The sequence below is a fragment of the Prionailurus viverrinus genome, chromosome B3 (assembly GCF_022837055.1).
Source record: "Prionailurus viverrinus isolate Anna chromosome B3, UM_Priviv_1.0, whole genome shotgun sequence".
In the NCBI taxonomy this organism is placed as follows: domain Eukaryota; kingdom Metazoa; phylum Chordata; class Mammalia; order Carnivora; family Felidae; genus Prionailurus; species Prionailurus viverrinus.
Window position 1 is genome coordinate 49,527,382 of NC_062566.1, and position 19,276 is coordinate 49,546,657.

Genomic DNA, 19,276 nt, shown 5'->3' on the forward strand with positions numbered 1-19,276 from the left:
ATTTTTCATTTAATAATTTGAAATATTGGTGTTTTAGAGGTCAAGGCTAAATTCCCAGGTTAGCATTGCTTTTCTTTCTGATGTGTCCCCTGCAGTGGTGGAAAGGAAACCCAGTTGGAATAGTCCAAACCCAGGTTATCGTCTTGGCATGTGTGACTTTGAAGAAAGCGCTTGGCTTCTCTGTGCCTTAGTTTGCCAATGAACTGCTCAGGAAAATGGTGGGACTAAAATAATTGGTTTCTTACTTCCTTTCTGCTCCAAATAATACTACCTTACCCTAGATAACATTTTGTATTTTATGTAAAGTGTCTCCATATACTTTATTTTATTTATGTCTCCCAACAACCTTATGAGGTAGTTATTGCCCGACTTCTTTCATAAATGAGATGATTTGCTTGGGATCATGGGGCTGGTTAAGGACAGAACCAAGATCCAAACCCAAGTCTTGTGACACTTGGTACACTGGTTTTCTTCTATCCCTAAGCTGTGTCTGGTTTATTACTCAGCAAAGACCCCAAGAGAAAGTAAAAAGAGCCTAGAGTTCTGTACCTGTTGGTAAGGCATAATAATTATGAAAGTAAATGTGAGCTTTCCTCTCATCATACAAGAGCAGTGATTCTGATCTCAATGTGGAGGGAGAAAGCATTTGAAAGAATGTCAGGATGCTCAACCCTAAAGACTGAGATCTACAAAAACAGCGTATTTCTGTTTGGAGAGAAGGCCTTCTATAAAAGCTTTCCTTAGGCTTTTGAATGGGTATGAAGAATAAATTAGTGCCATAGGTCACTTGAGGATGAAGGTGCTGAATTTACTTTGATCGGTTAACAATTCCACGTGAGCAAAGGATGTTGATGTTGGTAGGATATTTCTATGCTGTCAGTTTGTTTATCTGTAGTGTTAGAACATACCCAGCTACAGTTTTTTTAAATACATCATCCTAAGAAATGCAGCCACATACTCCCAAGGAATTAAATTTTGGAAGTTTTTCCCAAAGCAATAGGAATTCATTTCTGTGTTGCCTGTTTTGCCACAGAATGGGTGGAATCTTAAGCCCTGCTCTTTGAGCATTCAGGCAGAAAACACTAAGCGTTTGATTATGCTAATTCTGAACATTTGTCTCCTTTTTTCTGCTATTATAAGACAAAGAGCTGAATGTTCCACTATGACTGTCCTGAATCCTCTTTCCCAAACCCTTCCTCTCTACAGACTATTTTAAGATCCAAGAATTCAAATTAATTTACAATACTTCCATTGGTTTGTATTATAATACAGAAGGATCACATGTTGTTTCATTCATTTTGCTTTGAATTTTCAGGAAGCTATCTTACTTTTAGAAAGATCAAAGCTTCAAATTGTTTGTACAGTTACTTGCATAATGCCATTTTTAGAGTCAGGTCTACATTGGCTTTACCAATGTCTGAAGTCTAGTCTTGGCTCTGTGGTTAGTTATTTGTGTGACCTTGGGTTAGTCACTTGACTTCTAGGTCTTAATGCCCTTACTAGTGAAATTAGGGAATAGAAGGTCAGGATTCATTCATTCATCTGCTTATGACAGATAAAGCACTGTTCCTGGTCCACTGTAAGTGCTAATGCTTTTTGAGTGAATGGAATAAAGAAAACAAAGGTAAAGTAGAAAAGCTAGCAGAGAATTTACAGGGAAGTATGTGTGTGCGGTGGTGGATATGTATGGGTCAGCTATAACAGTAAGTTACATAAACGAATACAGAAAATGCCTTATTTATTTTTCTTTTGTATGGTTCTACAGAATCATAGAGTAATTTTTAGTTTAAGTGAAAAAAAGTGTTGCCATTTAAATAGTTAGGAAATGAACTAGCACCATACCACTTTCAGAGAGGGAAATGTTAGAAGCATAGAATTTAATGCCTAGAAAGGATTTTTCTATTATCTTTTGTCTTCAAGGAGACAAATGTTAGGAGTTAGTGTAATCAGTCACTGTTAATTTTCTCACTTGACAGATGAGAACACCAAGGCTCAATTCCCATTAAGTTCAGAAATAAACCATGGGTCACTGCTATTGTCATTACTCTGTGATACTGGTCTGGATGTCCTTGCTAATGTTCTAAGCCATGCAGCTGAAATATCAAGGAACAAAGGAAGACATGAAACTGAAACTGAAATAACCCTATTAGAAGGGACGAGCATAGACAATGTGATTATAAACCTAGAAAATCCAAAAGAATAATTCTGCGAAGATCTTAGTAAGATAATTCAGCTCAATGTCTGATTTTGTGGCATAAGCAAAGTTTGTTAACATTAGATAAAGCTTTTAACATTAAAAAAAACCTTTTCATTAGACTAACAATAATTTAAACAATTATGTCATCAATGAACAGATAGATGTAATGTCCAGTAGCAAATCTATCCAGCTGTAATGTGGACCTATGTGAAAAACAAAGCAAATGAAAACTAAAACTCCTTATCAATAGAGGTACTTTTCAAAATTCAATTACTGGAAAGACTTACCCTTCTCTTTGAAGTTGCACTTGTATATTAAAATGAGTTATATCCAAGTAATTAGAAGTTTAACATAGACTTAATACAAATCTTAAAGAAGTTTTGTGAGAAGGTGGGGGTGTGGATGCTAAAATGTGTTGAACATATCAGCAAGAATAAATGAGTGGTTCCAGCCAAGAACTTTTTAAAAAGAGGAGTATTCTCTTAGGCCCTTTCAGGTATCGCCAATGTTTATAAAGCTGTAATTATGAAAATAAGAGATGTATTAAGTGACATATTAAGGAATAAAATTGAAATCCCTAAAGTAGATTCTAGTGAGAAAAATAATTTATATGTGACATGGAAGCATCCCAATGCAATAAGGGAAAAGGACTTGTTTTTTTTAATAAATGGTGATAAAAAAGCTTTATGTTTGTAAAAATTGAAATTAGCACATCATATGTACATTATCTTTATAAAAATTCCAATTGTAATAAAGAATTAGATGTGGAAAATTCAGCAAAGAACTACTAGAAAAATATAGATGTCTGTATATATAATCTTGGCATAGGGAGAGCATATCCAACAAAACTCCCAAAACAGAAACTGTGAACTACTGATAAATTTGATGAGTTAAAAAGACAACTTGTTTGTGTCAAAAATAGTGGAAACAAAATACAAATGATAAGTTGGGAACGTTTGTATGATGTATATATGTCATGCATAGTAAATGCTAATTTTCAGTAATCTTATTGTAGAAACTTACATTGCTAACCTTTTTGGAAATTGATTTAACCTTACATATGACAGAGACTTTAAAAGACATACCTTTGGCCATAGAAATAACATTTGTAAAGTTGGAAAGTCATAAATTGCCGCTAGATCATGAGATAATGCTCTTTTCCTGGTAAATGGGCAAACTAATATAGTAACAATGATAATATTGAGATTTACTCAGTATCTATTATGGTTTGCTTAGTGCTTTACAGAGATACTGCCACCTTTTTTGGCAACTTGAAGCCACACCAAATGATATATTAGAAAGTCCTCAACAATACATTTCTTTAGATCAGATATCTGACAAATATCTTTTTAAAAAAAATTTTTAATGTTTATTTTTGAGAGAGAGGAAGAGAAAGAGGAAGGGAATGAATGGGGGAGGAGCAGAGAACGAGGGAGACACAGAATCTGAAGCAGGCTCCAGGCTCTGAGCTGTCAATACAGAGCCCGATGTGGGGCCCAAACCCATGAACCGTGAGATCATGACCTGAGCCGAAGTCAGATACTTAACCAACTGAGCCACCCAGATGGCTGGACAAACATCTTTAATCATAGTTTGTACGAAGATATAAAAGAAATGCTAACTTAACAGGCTATACAAGAAATTTCCACTAGGCCTGTTTAATATAAATGGTGAACCATGGAATATTCCCCAAGACTTTATGCAAAGTCTATATTTTCGTGGTGCTGCAAGAAAATGACTTAGGAAATTTTATGAACAGACTCTGCTGAGATTCTTCTGAAGGTCACTAGGACCTGGAGACAGAGCATCCACATTTTTTTTTCTAAATTCTGAAGACTTTGACAGACTTATTTTTTTATTTTTTAAATTTTTTAAGTTTGTTTACTTAATTTGAGAGAGAGCCAGAGAGAGTGAGCTGGGGAGGGGCAGAGAGAGAGGGAGAGAGAGAATCCCATGTAGGCTCTGTGCTGTCAGTGTATAGACACATGCGAGGCTTCAACCCTGAGCTGTGAAATCATGACCTGAGCCGAAATCCAGAGTCAGCAGCTTAACTGACTGAGCCACCCAGGCGCTCCTTGACAGACTTCTTACTTTGGCAACGTTTTGTATGTTCTGAAACTGATGGAGCTTTTCTTTCTTTTTCTTTTTTCCCCATTTTAATGGATGAAAGTATGGAAGTCATTCGTCTGGGACACAGTTATTTTATAAACTGGGATCGGAAGATGTATTACCCTGAAAAAGCAACACCTGCTGAAGCTCGGACGACCACTCTCAATGAGGAACTGGGCCAGATTGAATACATTTTCTCTGACAAAACAGGCACCCTCACTGAAAACATCATGACTTTTAAAAAATGTTCTATTAATGGGAAAATCTATGGTAAGGGAAGCAGTTCTTCGTACTGATATTGATTTTTTTTTTTAATGTTTATTTATTTTTGAGAGAGAGAGAGAGAGCAGGGGAGAGGCAGAGACGGAGGGAGACAGAGGATCTGAAGTGGGCTCTGTGCTGACAGCAGAGAGCCCAGCGCAGGGCTTGAACTCACAAACTGTTAGATCATGATGTGAGCTGATAGATGCTTAACCAACTGATCCACCCAGGCACCCCTTAAAACATAATTTTTTTTTTAATTTCCCTTAAAAACATAAGCAGCCCTATTTAAAAAACCAAACCATTTATTGCTGACTTTATCATTAATATGGGCACCTCCAGCATCTAACATAGTGCTTGGCATATAATAAACAGTCACTAAATATTTGTTCAATGAATGTTGAATAATTTAGATGAAACCTTGGATTTGTTACCTTTCTTGGGTATAGATGGGGGTTAGATGTGATACCGTCTGAGGTTCCTTTTTGTGCTCCCACTGTGTGATTGTGCTTTGTGCTGCTTAATAGGCCAATATCCCCGAGAGGGCAAGTTCTTGGTAACTTGATTTATCTTTGTAAAAGGAGTATTTCATATTTGCTTCCTCACAGCTCTGGAATTGATGTTACGGAGAATTTACAATTCATTCCTAAGAATTCACACTGCACAGGGCTACTTTTGAGTGGGCAGATAAACTATTTCATCAACATCCAGTTCCTATTTTGTATACAACTGTCAGGATACCTGCTCTGTACCAGGATTTTCAGGCATTCTATTTGTATGTGGTTTGAGCCAGTTAGCAGACAGTTTCCTCTGCTGGAAGCATGAGGTGCAGCAGAAGCCTTTTGTTGGGTGCCTCTGGATTCCTAATCTCATTTCACTGGACTCTGAGTGTCCAGTTTTTCAGTCCAGAAATCTCAAAAAGAAAAATCCAAGAAAGAGAGGGAAAACTTCCCTTTATCTCCTGATGAGAAACTTCACACATTGCCAAACACTTTAAAGTAAGATTTGAACTTGAACAAAATTAAGAAATATAAGAAGTTGATTTTTATGCTGTCCTATCTATTGACCTCCCTTTGCTACCGCTACCCCTCTAATCCCCTCTCCTCTGCTCCACCTCCCCCTTTTCTGAGAGAGAACCAGATGATTCTCAACCTGGACTTCCATAAGCCCTCAGTTACATTATACATTTCTCATATCACTGTTATAATAAATGGTAAGTAGGGGTGCCCAGGTGGCTCAGTCAGTTAAGTGACCTACTTTGGCTCAGGTCATGATCTCACAGTTTGTGAGTTCAAACCCCATGTCAGGCTCTGTGCTGACAGCTCAGAGCCTGGAGCCTGCTTCGGATTCTGTGTCTCCCTCTCCTCTTCATGCTCTGTCTCTGTCTCTCTCTCAAAAATAAATAAACGTTAAAAATTTTTTTTAAATGGTAAGTAAAATAGAAACTTTCCCTAAAAATTTTCTTTTGACAATATTTTCAGAGGTTTTCTAAGAATAATGACTTAACCCAAAGAGTAGTTTAAATGGGAAAATTTTACAATATTGGAGATATTTTTAATTTGAAGGACCTTTGGGATTCTTTTGCTATGATATATATTGATAATAACATAATAATGATAATATCACTTCCAGGAAATGATCCTAAGAAAATCAGATATGTGGACCAAGATTTATTTGTATAGCTGTTTGCCTCAGGGCTATTTTTAGGGAAGGCCCTTGATTTTCACAAAGTATATATATCCCAAGATCTTGCAAGTCTTGAAATTTACAAATCCCATGATAGCTTGTAGTTTCCCTTATAAAATGCAGGAAAGTAACCGAAATAGTAACTAACCCCTTTAGACCCTTAGTTTATATTCCTTTGTAATTTATAATGCATTTATGATGCCACTAAGATATATTCTTACTAAAGCACTCACAAAATGTTTAAGAATCACGTCCTCTTGTTTTCCTATGAGCTTGTGTTATTTATATTCTAGATCCAGGCCTTGGGAAAACTTGGTATTCCATTCAGGTTTATCTAAATCTTCTATTTTCTAGCTCAGAACTTTTATTTTCTTCAACTTCTTTAACTTTTCTTCACTTCCATTACCATCTTTATAAGCATGCTTCCTTTTGGGGGACCATTTTACACAAAGGCACAGCTTTGTTTTGTCTTTATCTTTTATGAGTTACTGCCTATGGTATACTGACTGGAACATAACCACAGTGCATTTGAGATTTAAATTCCAGGAGCTTGGTGAGGTTCATTCACTAGCTCAGGGGCTCCACCACATAGCAGTCACAACATGGTCTGAATTTAGACCCTGTGCTCCAGATAAACAGCAAATAACAGTTCATCAAGGGCTTTTTTTGGTCATAGCATTGTGTAGTGAAAAGAGAGAGACTTGGGTTCAAAATCACACTATAGTGACTTTTTCACTCCAGTTTAGTAATGTCAGGTGGATTTCTGTTCTTCAGTTCCCTCACCAATAAATGGTGCAAGTTTGTGATAATACAAATGCCTGGCGAAGGATTGATGCAAGGAACCTTTGTTATCATTACAAGAAATACAGTCTTGGCAAATACCATTACATCTTCAAATGCCAAGCAGAAATTAGAAAAATCTTAAAAGCTTCCACATAGGGGAAAGCTAAAGTAAATTATACTCCGTAGCTAGTATATAACCATTCAAAATTAGGTTCACAAAGAACTTTTAATGACCAGAGAAATTCTGACACTTGGGTTAAATACAGCAGGAACAAGATATTTTTCAATAATCGGAGAAATATATGTATACACACACATAATCAAGGTGAAAAAAGTTCTATAAATACTGGTTATCTTTATGGGATAGAACTATTAGTGATTTTTATTTCCTACTATAAACATCTTGAGTTTTTCCAATATATCTATAATAGGCATATATTGGCTTTATACTAAAAAGTTATTTTTCAATATTTGGCACATAGGTGGCTATGTTTTACTGCAGAAGGCACTGACATTGTTTAACTCTTACATGCTAATTTGACCTTGATATTACACAAATGTATCTGGCCCAAACCAAGACAGACGAAGATGTACTCACTAAGCTCAAGCGTTGATGAGAATTGGTCTGTCTAGGATATCATTTTGGATTCCCCAATAGTGAGGATGAAGTAGAAGACAAAAATTTGCCTCTTGCAAACATCAGAGATAAAATGTAGCAACAGAAGGATAAAAATACAAAAGAATATGATTTATGAGCTTCATATTTTGTTTTAATGCATACTCTATTTTAGTTCTATCTTGGGCAAATATGAGTATTTCTCTGGGTTAATCACCATGTCTAGGGTTACAGTTTGAAAAAATTCCTAAAAAGTCTACGTTTGAGCTCATAATGCCATCTGGTAATGGTGTTTTAATAAATAAGTGTATTTTTTAAAACCAAATGTGTAAATCTAGTTTCTATTTCATTTATTTTTAATTCTCAAGGTTTTTTTTGGCAGGTGAAGCTGATGATGACATGGGTCAGAAGACAGACATGACTAAGGTGTGGAGGTGATAAATTTCATTCTTTTAATTTCAAATTGTACATACTTTTTTTTTTTTTTTTAAAAATGAGTCCCTGGAGGACTGATTTCCACTATGACAAGTTGAATATTAAATACATAACATTAAAAAAAATAGCTTCATATGGTTCAGAATTCCTTCTATTGAGGTACCTCAACCACAGAGTTCTCTGTTTTTTAATTGTTAGAGATATTTATGTATATACGAGGAAGTATTTTCTCCATTTTTTACATAGGTTGTAGCTTACTATCTGTACCATTCTTAATTTTCTTTCTCAGCAGTGTATTTGAGATCTTACTAGATCAGTGGGAAAAAAAAGTGCTGTCTTATTTTTTCCAATGGCTAAATAGTATTCTGTTATATTGTTCCATGTCTCATGGTAAGGAGACACCAATGGAAATTCAGGATATTTCCAATATTCTGATAGTAAAAAAATTGCAACAGAAATAACAGTGTGTGCTTATGTTACTTTACATGGATTGTATGCTAACAATTTACATTTCTAGAAATGGAATTGTTAAATCCAAAGTATGTCCATTCACAATTGATAAATATTGCCATTGTCTTCTTTAAAATTTTTACCAATTTATCCTGCTACAAGCAGTGTACAAGAGTGCTCTCCCCCACCCTTACCAATACAGTGTTTTGTCAGTTTTTGATATTTGGCAAGACATGTAAAATGATATATCAATATGATTCTAGCTTTAATTTCTCTTATGAGTGAGGTTGGATATCTTTTTTATATTTTTAATAGTTTACTGTATTTAATTTTTACCCATTTTTCTTTTTTTTTAAATGCTTATTTTTCAGAGAGAGTACAAGCAGGGGAGGGGCAGAGAGAGGGAAACACAAAATCCAAAGCAGGCTTCAAGCTCAGAGCTGTCAGCATACAGCCTGATGCAGGGCTCGAACCCATGAACTGTGTGAGATCATGACCTGAGCCAAAGGCAGATGCTTTCTTTCTTTTTTTTTAATTTTTTAATGTTTATTTAATTTTGAGGGGGGGTCAGAGAGAGAGGCGGTGGGGTGGGTAGGGTGGGAGGAGGTACAGAATTTGAAGCACGTTCCAGGCTCTGAGCTATCAGCACAGAGTCTGACTGGGGGCTCGAACCCACTAACCTGAGATCATGACCTGAGTTGAAGTCAAATGCTTAACCAACTGAGCTACCCAGGCACCCCTTACCCATTTTTCTACTGGATTATCATCCATCCCTGGTTTTTGTAAATAAATGTCACTTGTCATGTTAAATTGTTTTTTTCAGTGTGCTTCTAGATTCTGTTTGCTAATGCTTTATTTAGGTACATGCCTTGGATTTGTAAGACACATCAGTCCTCAAGGTTTTTGGGGACGTAATGTTTGAGTTGCTATCAATGTTAAATTCACTTTAGAAAAAGAATAATTTTTAAAAAATTTTCCTTAGTTTTGTATTCTGTGGGACAGTTTATATAACATAAAAATGATCTGTGTCTTACAGTTGAGCAAGGAGTCTCTTAGGATCCTTTTAATTTTTTCTTTGTGGCTATTTTCTTTTATTTTTTAATTTCTTTAATGTTTATTTATTTTTGAGAGTGAGAGAGATAGAGTGTGAGCAGGGAGGGGCAGGGAGAGAGAGAGGGAGACGTAGAATCTGAAGCAGGCTCCAGGCTCTGAGCTCTCAGCACAGAGCTTGTCCTGGGGCTCCAATCCATGAACTGTGAGATCATGACCTGAACTGTAGTCAGACACTTAACTGACTGAGTCACCCAGATGCCCCTCTCTGTGGCTGTTTAAAAAAAATCATCTTTTATTTTTATTGTCTTTTTCCTTTCCTATCTTAATTACATTGGAAAGTTGCCCCTTCTCCCCCCACCCCCCACCCAAAAGTATAGCCTTTGGTTTTATTTATTATTTGTATATATTTTCCTGTGTTTTAATCAGTAGGCTCTGCTTTTATCTTTATTAATACCACCTTTCTTCATTCTTAAAGTTTCTTTTGTTCTTTTTCCAACTTCATACTTGGATGCTTAACTTATTTTTTCCTTTTTTCATATAAATATCTATGGTTCTTAATTTTTCTCTGAATACTTCTTCAATTTTATCACATAGATTTGGCCTGTAGTTTATTAAACTTTTTATTTTTGTCCTATCAATTTGAATATCCACATTGAAACGTTTTTAAGCAAGAGTTTTAAAATTCCCAAGTGATAGAGGCCTTCCCCCTAACTTTATTGTACTTTTAATAAAGAATAGATTTGTATTGATTCTGCTTTTTGGAATTTATTGGGGTTGTCTTTGTGGCTCAATATAGTAAATTGTCAATGTTCCAGGCTTCTTAAAAGGAAAGCATATGTATATTCTGCTTTCAAGGTATATAAACTTACCTATATGTCATTCAGTTCTACCTTGTAAATTACATTATTTAACTCTTGTTTCATTATTTATCTTTTATCTGTTAGCATGAAAGAGGTTAATTAGGTATTTTGAAAATCTCTTTCTATATATAGCTCTTACATAGCTTGAAATCTTTTCTTTTTTTTTAATGTTTATTTTATTTTTTAGAGACAGAGCGTGAGCAGGGGAGGGGCAGAGAGAGAGGGAGACAGATAATCCGAAGTAGGCTCCAGGCTCTGAGCTGTCAGCACAGAGCCTGATGCGGGGCTCGAACCCACAAACTGTGAGATCATGACCTGAGCCCAAGTTGAACACCTAACTGACTTAGCCACCCAGGCTCCCCTTGAAATCTTTGTTTTAGAAGTATTGATGCTACCTGGGGGTGAATTGATACTTATATTGATTATTTATTTATTTTTTTATGAATTACACAACTTAACATCAAAACTGCTTTTCTTTGACTCATTTAATTCTTCATGGCCTGAATTCAACCTTATTTGATATTAATGTCTTGACTCCTGGTTTGTTTTCATTTGCATTTTCCCACCTTTTATTTTCTGTGTTTCTGAATAACTTTATATGTGTCTCTTGTGTACAGCATAGGATTGGAGTTTGTTTTGCACTCCAATCTTTTAATAATGGAGTTTGGCCCATCTACATTGGGCTATATACTGTCTTAGTTATAACATTTTAGGTTCTGTACTTTGTGTCTAACAATAATATACCTTGTGTTTAATAACTCTTTATATGGATTCTTTATTCTGTATGTGTGCATTTCTTATAATGTTTAGAAACATTAGGAAAGCATTTCATTGTTTTTCTACTTCATACCTTCGAGAGTTTACATAATACTCTTTTTTTCATAATACTCTTAATACTTTTTTTAAGGCAATGTCTGTTAATTTCCTAATATGAACAATGAAGTTATATTTCTGCCTCTTTCCCTCGTATTTTTCTACTATTTTTATAGAAACTTATTAATCTTAAATATATATAGATTTTTATAAGTTGATCTGAATCTTTAAATGATAGATATCATCTGACCTTCAAATAATAAAATGAGGAAATTTGAATCTTACCATTTTTTAGCTGTCTTTTTGTCTTGCATAGTCAAGGTACACAATATACACATTTTGTTTTAGCATCTTAATCTCTCTATTTCTTCTTTATTTAGTCCCTTAAAGGGATTAGGTACTCACCCCTAACTAGGCCTTTACTAATGATTTTTTCCAGTTATCTCTTACTGGGATGAGGTTCATCCTTTAGTTTCAAGAAGGGTTCATAACAAATATGTGTGCCAATTTTATACTTGAATGACAGCTTGATTGACTCTAATTTCTTTGAGTCACAGTTTCTTCCCTGGGAGTTTCAGGGAAGTCTAAGGGCAGTGTGTATTTTACTCCTTACCAGTGAGTTGATGATTTTTTCCACTAATGCAGTTTTTAAAATTTATCACATGAACAAAACAATCTGTGATTAAGTAAGTCTATGATTCTGGGATAAACACAACTGAGTGTCCTGTATGCAGGATTTGGTATACATATACTTGGATGTAATATAAAACATTCTATAGTCTCTAAGAAAAGGATATATTAAAAGTATTTCCCCATCAACTATTTTTAGCAAAAACATTATCACAGGACTAGTGTCTTGAGTAATAAACTTTTAGAAGTACATTCTGTGTTTTCCGGAAGTCAGTGAATTAACAGAGATATTAGTTACCATTGAATCATCGTCCACTCTTTTGTTGTACCCTATTTCTTTTATCATGTTTTTCTTTTTTTACTCAACATACTTTTAAGTGTATACTAAACTGTGATTAACAATACTCATGATGTTGCAAGGCAGATCTCTAGAACTTTTTCATCTTGAGTGACTGAAACCTGTACTCATTCAACAGCAATTTCCCATTTCCCCATACCTTCAGCTCCTGGAAACAGCCATTCTACTTTCTGTTTCTGTGGGTTTTACTATTTTGATGCCTCATATAAGTGGAATCATGCAGGAATTGTCCTTCTGTGACTGACCTATTTCACTTCACGTTGTGCCTTCAAGGTTCACTCATGTTGTGCATAAAGACAGGATCATGGCTGGATGATAATCCATTGTATGTGTATGCCACATATTATTTATTCATTCATTTTCTGATGGATGTTTATGTTGTTTCTACCTCTTGGCTATGGTAAATAATGCTGCAGTGAACATGGGAGTGCAAAGATCTCTTCAAGATCCCAGTTTTAATCCTATCATTATATTATGCAAGTACTTCCAGAGGGATCTCAGAAAGCACTCTATAATGAAATGCATTAATATTTTTGTGTTGGAAAATATTCATACTAAGTGGACTAAAAAAGTCTATAATTAGACACATACCATTCTAGGTCAGATTTTGCTGCCAAAATGAGTTCAAGTCAGGTCAGGTTTTGCCATTGAGTAGGTTTTGAAAAAAACTTACCATTTTCAGGGCTTCTTTGTATTTTGGAATTGCAATAAGTATTTTGAGGATCTGTACACCCATTGGATATTTTTTCCTTATCCTTTTGGAAGGTTTACTGCTTTGGTGCTTGGCTCTGAAATGAGAAGATAATATTTAACAGTAATGAGGAAACAGAAAGCCATTGTAGTGCCAGATGTTTGAGGCTGAAAAATCATACAAGCACTAAAAATATATAGAGGAAGCGTTTTTGAATTTTAAAAGCTTATTATTGAAAAGAGGTATATAGTTTTTTTTTTGTTTGTTTGTTCTTCTACAGAAAAATAAACCTGTGGATTTCGCAGTCAATCCCCAAGCAGATAGAACATGTCAGTTCTCTGACCACCGTCTGATGGAATCCATTAAACTGGGGGATTCCAAAGTGTATGAATTTCTTAGGGTACTTGCTCTTTGCCACACCGTCATGTCGGAGGAAAATAGTGCAGGTAAGTACAAAGTGTGTTTTAGTGCTGAACCTTGTTTACAGGTTTGATTTCTTTCTGCTGCCAGTGATTGAGTAAAAATTACCACCCAAGTAATTTCAGTTTAAAAGTGAAATATATAAAGACTGTCGACTGTATATATGTATGTCATATATATGTGTGTATACATGTTTTCTCTCTCTATTCTTTATTTTTGTTTTCTTTGTTGGGATTACGTTCAAGCCTTAGTTGCGTCCTTGGTATGCTGGGCTAACCCATTCCCCCAGTTTTAATTGCTGTGAGGATTCATATTGTTACATTTATGACTTAAACTGATCTTTATAATTCTGAAGGCAGTGATTAATTATATTTTTATCTGAGGATATCACGGTGCCTTTAAGTACGTTTATTTTACCTTTGCCTTTGAGTTTATTTCATGTCCTGAACTATTTTAATAGCAATCTGCTTTTATTTTAATGTTACATACTTTTTTAGATCTCTTTAAAGATCTTAACTATTCTTGATTTGAAATTTTCTTTTGTTTCCTTTATGAGGTTTCATATTATAGAATGTTGTTTTTTGAATTCTGTGTCTACCTTTAATGTTCTCAAACATTTGATAACTTTTGGTTGCCTGTTGGTGAATGTAGGTTCTGATTACTGTGGCCAGTCTCCCAATACCGTGTGGAAGAGGTAGAATGTATGGCTGGCCTTCTGGGTGTGGAGTTCCTCCTTCCAGGAATTCATATGGCATGTGGGGTTAACTGTCTTACTTTTTCAGATCTAGTGCTAGGAATCTGCCAATATGCTCACTTGAGAGAGAGTTGTACTTAAGGTCTGGCCTGGAAGAAAACATCACTCATCCGGGTTCTTTTCTTTCATTTTCTTTCTCTTATCCTTGTGGACTTCTGGAGTGATTCGGGCTCTTCTTAGTTTTGGTCTCCAGTTGCAGAACTCAAATCTTTGAGGTTTCCAGAAGCGGATTATGCACTTTGTGTAGCGTAACATGGGAAGGTTTTATTCTGGAGGCAACGGTCACTGAAGCCTGTTCACAGTAAGCTGGAAGATGGAGGAGCTCAAATGGGCTGGAGTGCTGAGTACACTTCCTCAACTAACTTTACTAATGATGCCCCCAAGAGCACTTCTCTTTCCATTTGTTAACTCTGACTTTGGAAACTCTTTCGGGGATTTCTCTTACTTCTGGATTCATTTCCTTTTGCAAATGCTTTGTGCTGCCTTTTTCTCTTCTTCATTGATCAAATCTACTTTTTATCTTGCAGACATTCCTCAAATTTCTAGTTTACTAATAGTATTCATTCTTGTTTTCTAGTATGATTTACATTTTTTTCACAATGTGATATAATTAAATGCTGATCTTAACACACTGATCTTAAGTGTTTTGTCTGTTGAGTTTTGACAATTATATGTACCCATGTAACCTCCACCCCCAACAGGGTATAAATCTTTTCTACCACTCTAGAGAGATTACTCATATCCCCCCAACAGGGTAAAAATATTTTCTATTACTCTAGAAAGATTACTCATATCCCTTTCTAGTCCATATTCCCAACCCCCTTGCTCAGCCAACCACTGCTGTGATTCCTATCATCAAAGATGAATTTTGCCTGTTTTTGTACTTCATAAAAATGGAATCATACAATTTGTATTCTTTTGTGTCTGACTTCTTTCATGCCATGTAATGATTTTGTTATTCATCCATGTTGATGTATCAGTAAATAGTTCATTCTTTTTTTTTAAGTTTATTTATTTATTTTTGAGAGAGAGAGAGACAGAGAGACAAAGTGAGTGTGGGAGTGGGGGGGGGGGTGCAGAGAGAGGGAGACAAAGGATCCAAAGCAGATTCCCTGCTGACAGCAGAGTCTGATGTGGGGCTCAGACTCACAAACTGTGAGATCATGACCTCAGCTGAAGTCAGACACTTAACTGACTAAGCCATCCAAGCGCCCCAATAGTTCATTCTTTTATTGCTTAGTAATATTACATTATGTGAGTGTACCATAATTTTCTAGTCCTCTGTTCATGGACATTTGGGTTGTTTCCAGCTTTGGGCTATTATGAATAAAGCTGCCATAAACATTTTTATGTCTTAAAAAAAACATTTAACTAATTTGTATTTGGTAAACACTTAGGTATGAAAATTGCCAGATCATAGTATATGTTTAACTTTATAAGAACTTCCCAACCATTTTTTTTCAAATGGTTGCATTATTTTACATTCCCACCATCAGTGTATGAGAGCTGTAGTACCTTTACATTCGAACCAACATTTAGTATGGTCTTTCTTAAATTTTACCCATTCTTGTGGATATTGGCTAACATCCTGCCATATAAAGGTATTTTGAAGTAAAGAGAGGAAGATGTATATATCTTTAAATTACTTCTATCTCTTGCCTTAAGATATCAAATTCTAAGTGAAGGATTATGTCACTGAGTAAGGGGGGGATTATTTTGCTCTCCTTTTAAAGATTTATTTACAGTATGGATAGCTTAAATACATGTATGTTAAAGTACCTTGGAAAACAAACTTTTTTATATAAACATTAATTATGGAAAAGAATAGAACCAAATCTAACAAACTTAAAGTTTATAATTGTATAATTTATAGTTGAAACTATTGCTTTTATTTCAAAGGTGTACTGTTTCACGGAGAAGTCATTTGGAGAAGTTGACATTCTCATTCCCTTCTCCAGGATGAAAATGCAGAGGCAGGAAAAGTGGAAAATACAAGTGTTTTAATAGGATTTTTTTTCTATTTTAGTGTATGGCAATTCAAAAGATAAAAGTTTTAGAATTTTTTTTCTTACTGCCTCATTATATCAATCCTTTAAAATTTATTGAGGTTTGCTTTATGGTCTGGTATGTGTTCAGTTTCAGTAAATGTTTCATGTGTGCTTGAAATGAATGTGTATTCTGTAGTTATTAGGTACTGAGTTCTAAATATATCCATTAGATAATGTTTGTTAATTGTATTCTTCAATTTTCTACCTCTCTTTGGATTATTTTGACTACTCAATTACACAATTTTCACATATTTGCCTTAAAGTTTATTTTGGCTTATATGAATATAGTTATAGGTATTTTGCTTTTGTTAGTATTTGCATTATTTATCTTTTTTCCACTGTTTCCTGCCAATCTTATCTTTTTCTTTGTGTTTTAGGCACATCTTTCATGAATGAGATAATTTTTGACATTTAAAAAGAATAGTTTGATAGAACTAAAGGTTAAGCATAACATTTAGTCCATTATCTTTCTTGAGTATTGATATATGTAGATCTTAAGTATTTAATATATAATTATTGATACATTTAGTTTATTACTACCATCTTATTTTGTACTTTACATTTGCCCCAACTTTTGTCTTAGTCTCTCTTTTTTTCCCTCTTATGGATTTAGTCCATTTTTACTTCTGCTTTGGAATCCTTATTTGTATTTTAGTGGTTAGCCTAGAAATTTTAGCATAATGAACTTATCAAAGCCTAGGCCTTCTTTTAAACCAAACAAAGACTTAGGAGCCTTCAAAACTAATCAACCCTGTCCTGACTTATACAGTATTCTTGTCATGTATTTTCTTTCTTAATCCCGCAAGAGGTTACTTTTACTGTTTTTATAGTCAGTGTTTGCTTAGATTTATCCTATATACTTACTCATTTCTATGCTCTTTAATGCTTGTCCCAACTCTGATCTTCTGTTGACATAAAGTGTATTCTTGAGAATTTCTTTTAGGAGAGAACCTCCTGCTAATAAACTCTCAAAAACTTTGGAAAAACAACTTCATCTGTTCTTATTCTTGAACATTTTGCTATGTGCAGAAATTTAAGGTGACAGTTTTCTTTTAGCACCTTGAAGGTATTCCACTGTGTCCTGCTGCTATTTCCGTTACTGTATAGTCAGTTCCTAGTCCAATTGTGGCGTGAAGGTCATCAGTCTTATCTTCCTGGCTACTTTTAAGATTTCTTCTTCCATGTTATCACTATAGGTGTGGATTGAAAAATATATTACTTGGAATTCATTGAGATTCTTGAATCTGTAGAATGTCATTTTTTACCACTTCTGGAGTTTGCTTGGCCATGTATTTCTTCCAGCTTTGTCTCTGACTCATTTTCCCTCTCATATTAGATCTTCAGTGTCAGATATTTTCATTCTTTTCTCTATGTGTTTTAACACGTCTCTCATTTCTTCTCTTTCCCTATCTCTTGGGGATATATTCTCATAGTTCCTCCATTTATTTTTTCACAGTACACTGCTTCTTTCTCTAGCAATATATAATATGCAGTTTTTAATTTTTAATTTATACAAGGCCTTTGATTCTTTTTCAAATCTGCCTAATTTTATGCCTTTTTATAATTTTTTTTGAAATCTATCCAGTATTTGAGTGTGCTATTTCTAATACCTCCAACATCTGAAGTTTTTGAAGATCTTAGATTATTTCTGTTCTGATTGTGTCTTATTTATTGTGATTTTAATGATTTTTCACTGTGAGATGATCATTTTACTTGGAACTTTATTTGTAGAAATTCTTTGGGTCCTGAGATGAAGGCTAGTTCCTCCATAAAGGACTTGTAGTGTTCTAATGTAGGAACATATTAAACTAAATTTCCAGTTTGATTTTTTTCAAGTCACTCAAGTATTATGAATTTAGGATACAAATATGTGTGAAAGTCAGTCTTTGGTCTTAAAGTTTCAGCAGAAAAAATTTTTCTTTCCACTTATAGGTAGATAATTTTTCCTTACAGGCACTCTTGAAGGAGGCACTGATTTCCAATTCTCCTCTATACCAAGAGAGTAGTGTTTTGAAGACCCAGGCATTTTTTTAAAGTTTATTTATCTATTTTGAAAGACAGTGCGAGTGGGGGTGGGGGGAGGGGGCGACAGAGAGAGAGAGAAGGAGAGAGAGAGAATCCTAAGCAGGCTCCATGCTGTCAATGCAGAGCCTGAGGAGGGGCTCAAACTCACAAAACCACAAGGTCATGACCAGAGCCAAAACCAAGAGTCAGATGCTTAACTGACTGAGCCGTTCAGGCACCCTTGGAGGCCCAGTTTTAAGAGGTGGTCTCCCATTAAACTTCTTACCTGGGCTATGTCTTCTCTAACTCAAGCTCTCAGAGGCTAGAAATCAATGATCAATGATCAGAAAATGTCCTCAAGGCAAAAGCTGGCTACAGTAATGCCTTTATTCTATCTGTATTTTTTCTCTTCATCTTTGGCCTAAATAGTTCTTATTTTCTTGCCAGTACATCTTTTTTGGATGTATTTAAAATTATTAAAATGTTTTATAGAGAATCTGTGGTTGTTTGTAGCAGGGAAGTTGGTCCTGGCACCCAGTTTACTATGTTGCAGAAGTGAAAGTTAAATAATTTCATAGGTAGATAAAGTAACTGCTATAATTTTTTCCCTTTTGAATTTCAAAATTAATTTATGCCTACTGTATCAAGTGAAACCACACTACAAAATTTATAAAGGCAGAGCTAATAATTTCGTCCATGAAGTATTCTAATCTCACCCCTACAGGAGTAACCAATTGGTAACATTTGGTGTCATCCTTTCACCCTTTATATATATATACATATATACATATATATATGTATATATATATAAATGTACATATATATAAATATACATATATACATATATAAATATGTATGTACATATATATATATAAATTAATATATGCAGTAGATAGGTAGTTATTTGTTTTACATGAAAAGGAATCATAGTATATAAATATGCAACTCATTTTCTTAAGAATTGATCTTGTACATCGCCTGAAGTCAGTAGATAGGGATATAGCTTTGCCTATTTTTTCAAATGTATTTTCTTTTTAATTTTTTTTTTCAACGTTTATTTATTTTTGGGACAGAGAGAGACAGAGCATGAACGGGGGAGGGGCAGAGA

The 19,276-nt window shown here is 34.7% G+C and overlaps 1 protein-coding gene across 14 annotated transcripts in view; it reads left to right on the forward strand.

The window, feature by feature from the left end:
* The window catches only part of ATP8B4 (ATPase phospholipid transporting 8B4 (putative)), a 268,475-nt gene that overhangs the window by 176,397 nt on the left and 72,802 nt on the right, over nt 1-19,276 (forward strand). For all 14 annotated transcript variants that reach the window (XR_007152769.1, XR_007152768.1, XR_007152767.1 and 11 more), the window contains 3 exons: nt 4,368-4,576; nt 8,035-8,078; nt 13,223-13,388. Coding sequence is in view for 11 of the 14 variants with exons in the window: in XM_047861372.1 (XP_047717328.1) it covers nt 4,368-4,576; nt 8,035-8,078; nt 13,223-13,388 (419 nt within the window). In the remaining 3 variants the exon portion in view is untranslated. The remainder of the gene's footprint in view (nt 1-4,367; nt 4,577-8,034; nt 8,079-13,222; nt 13,389-19,276) is intronic.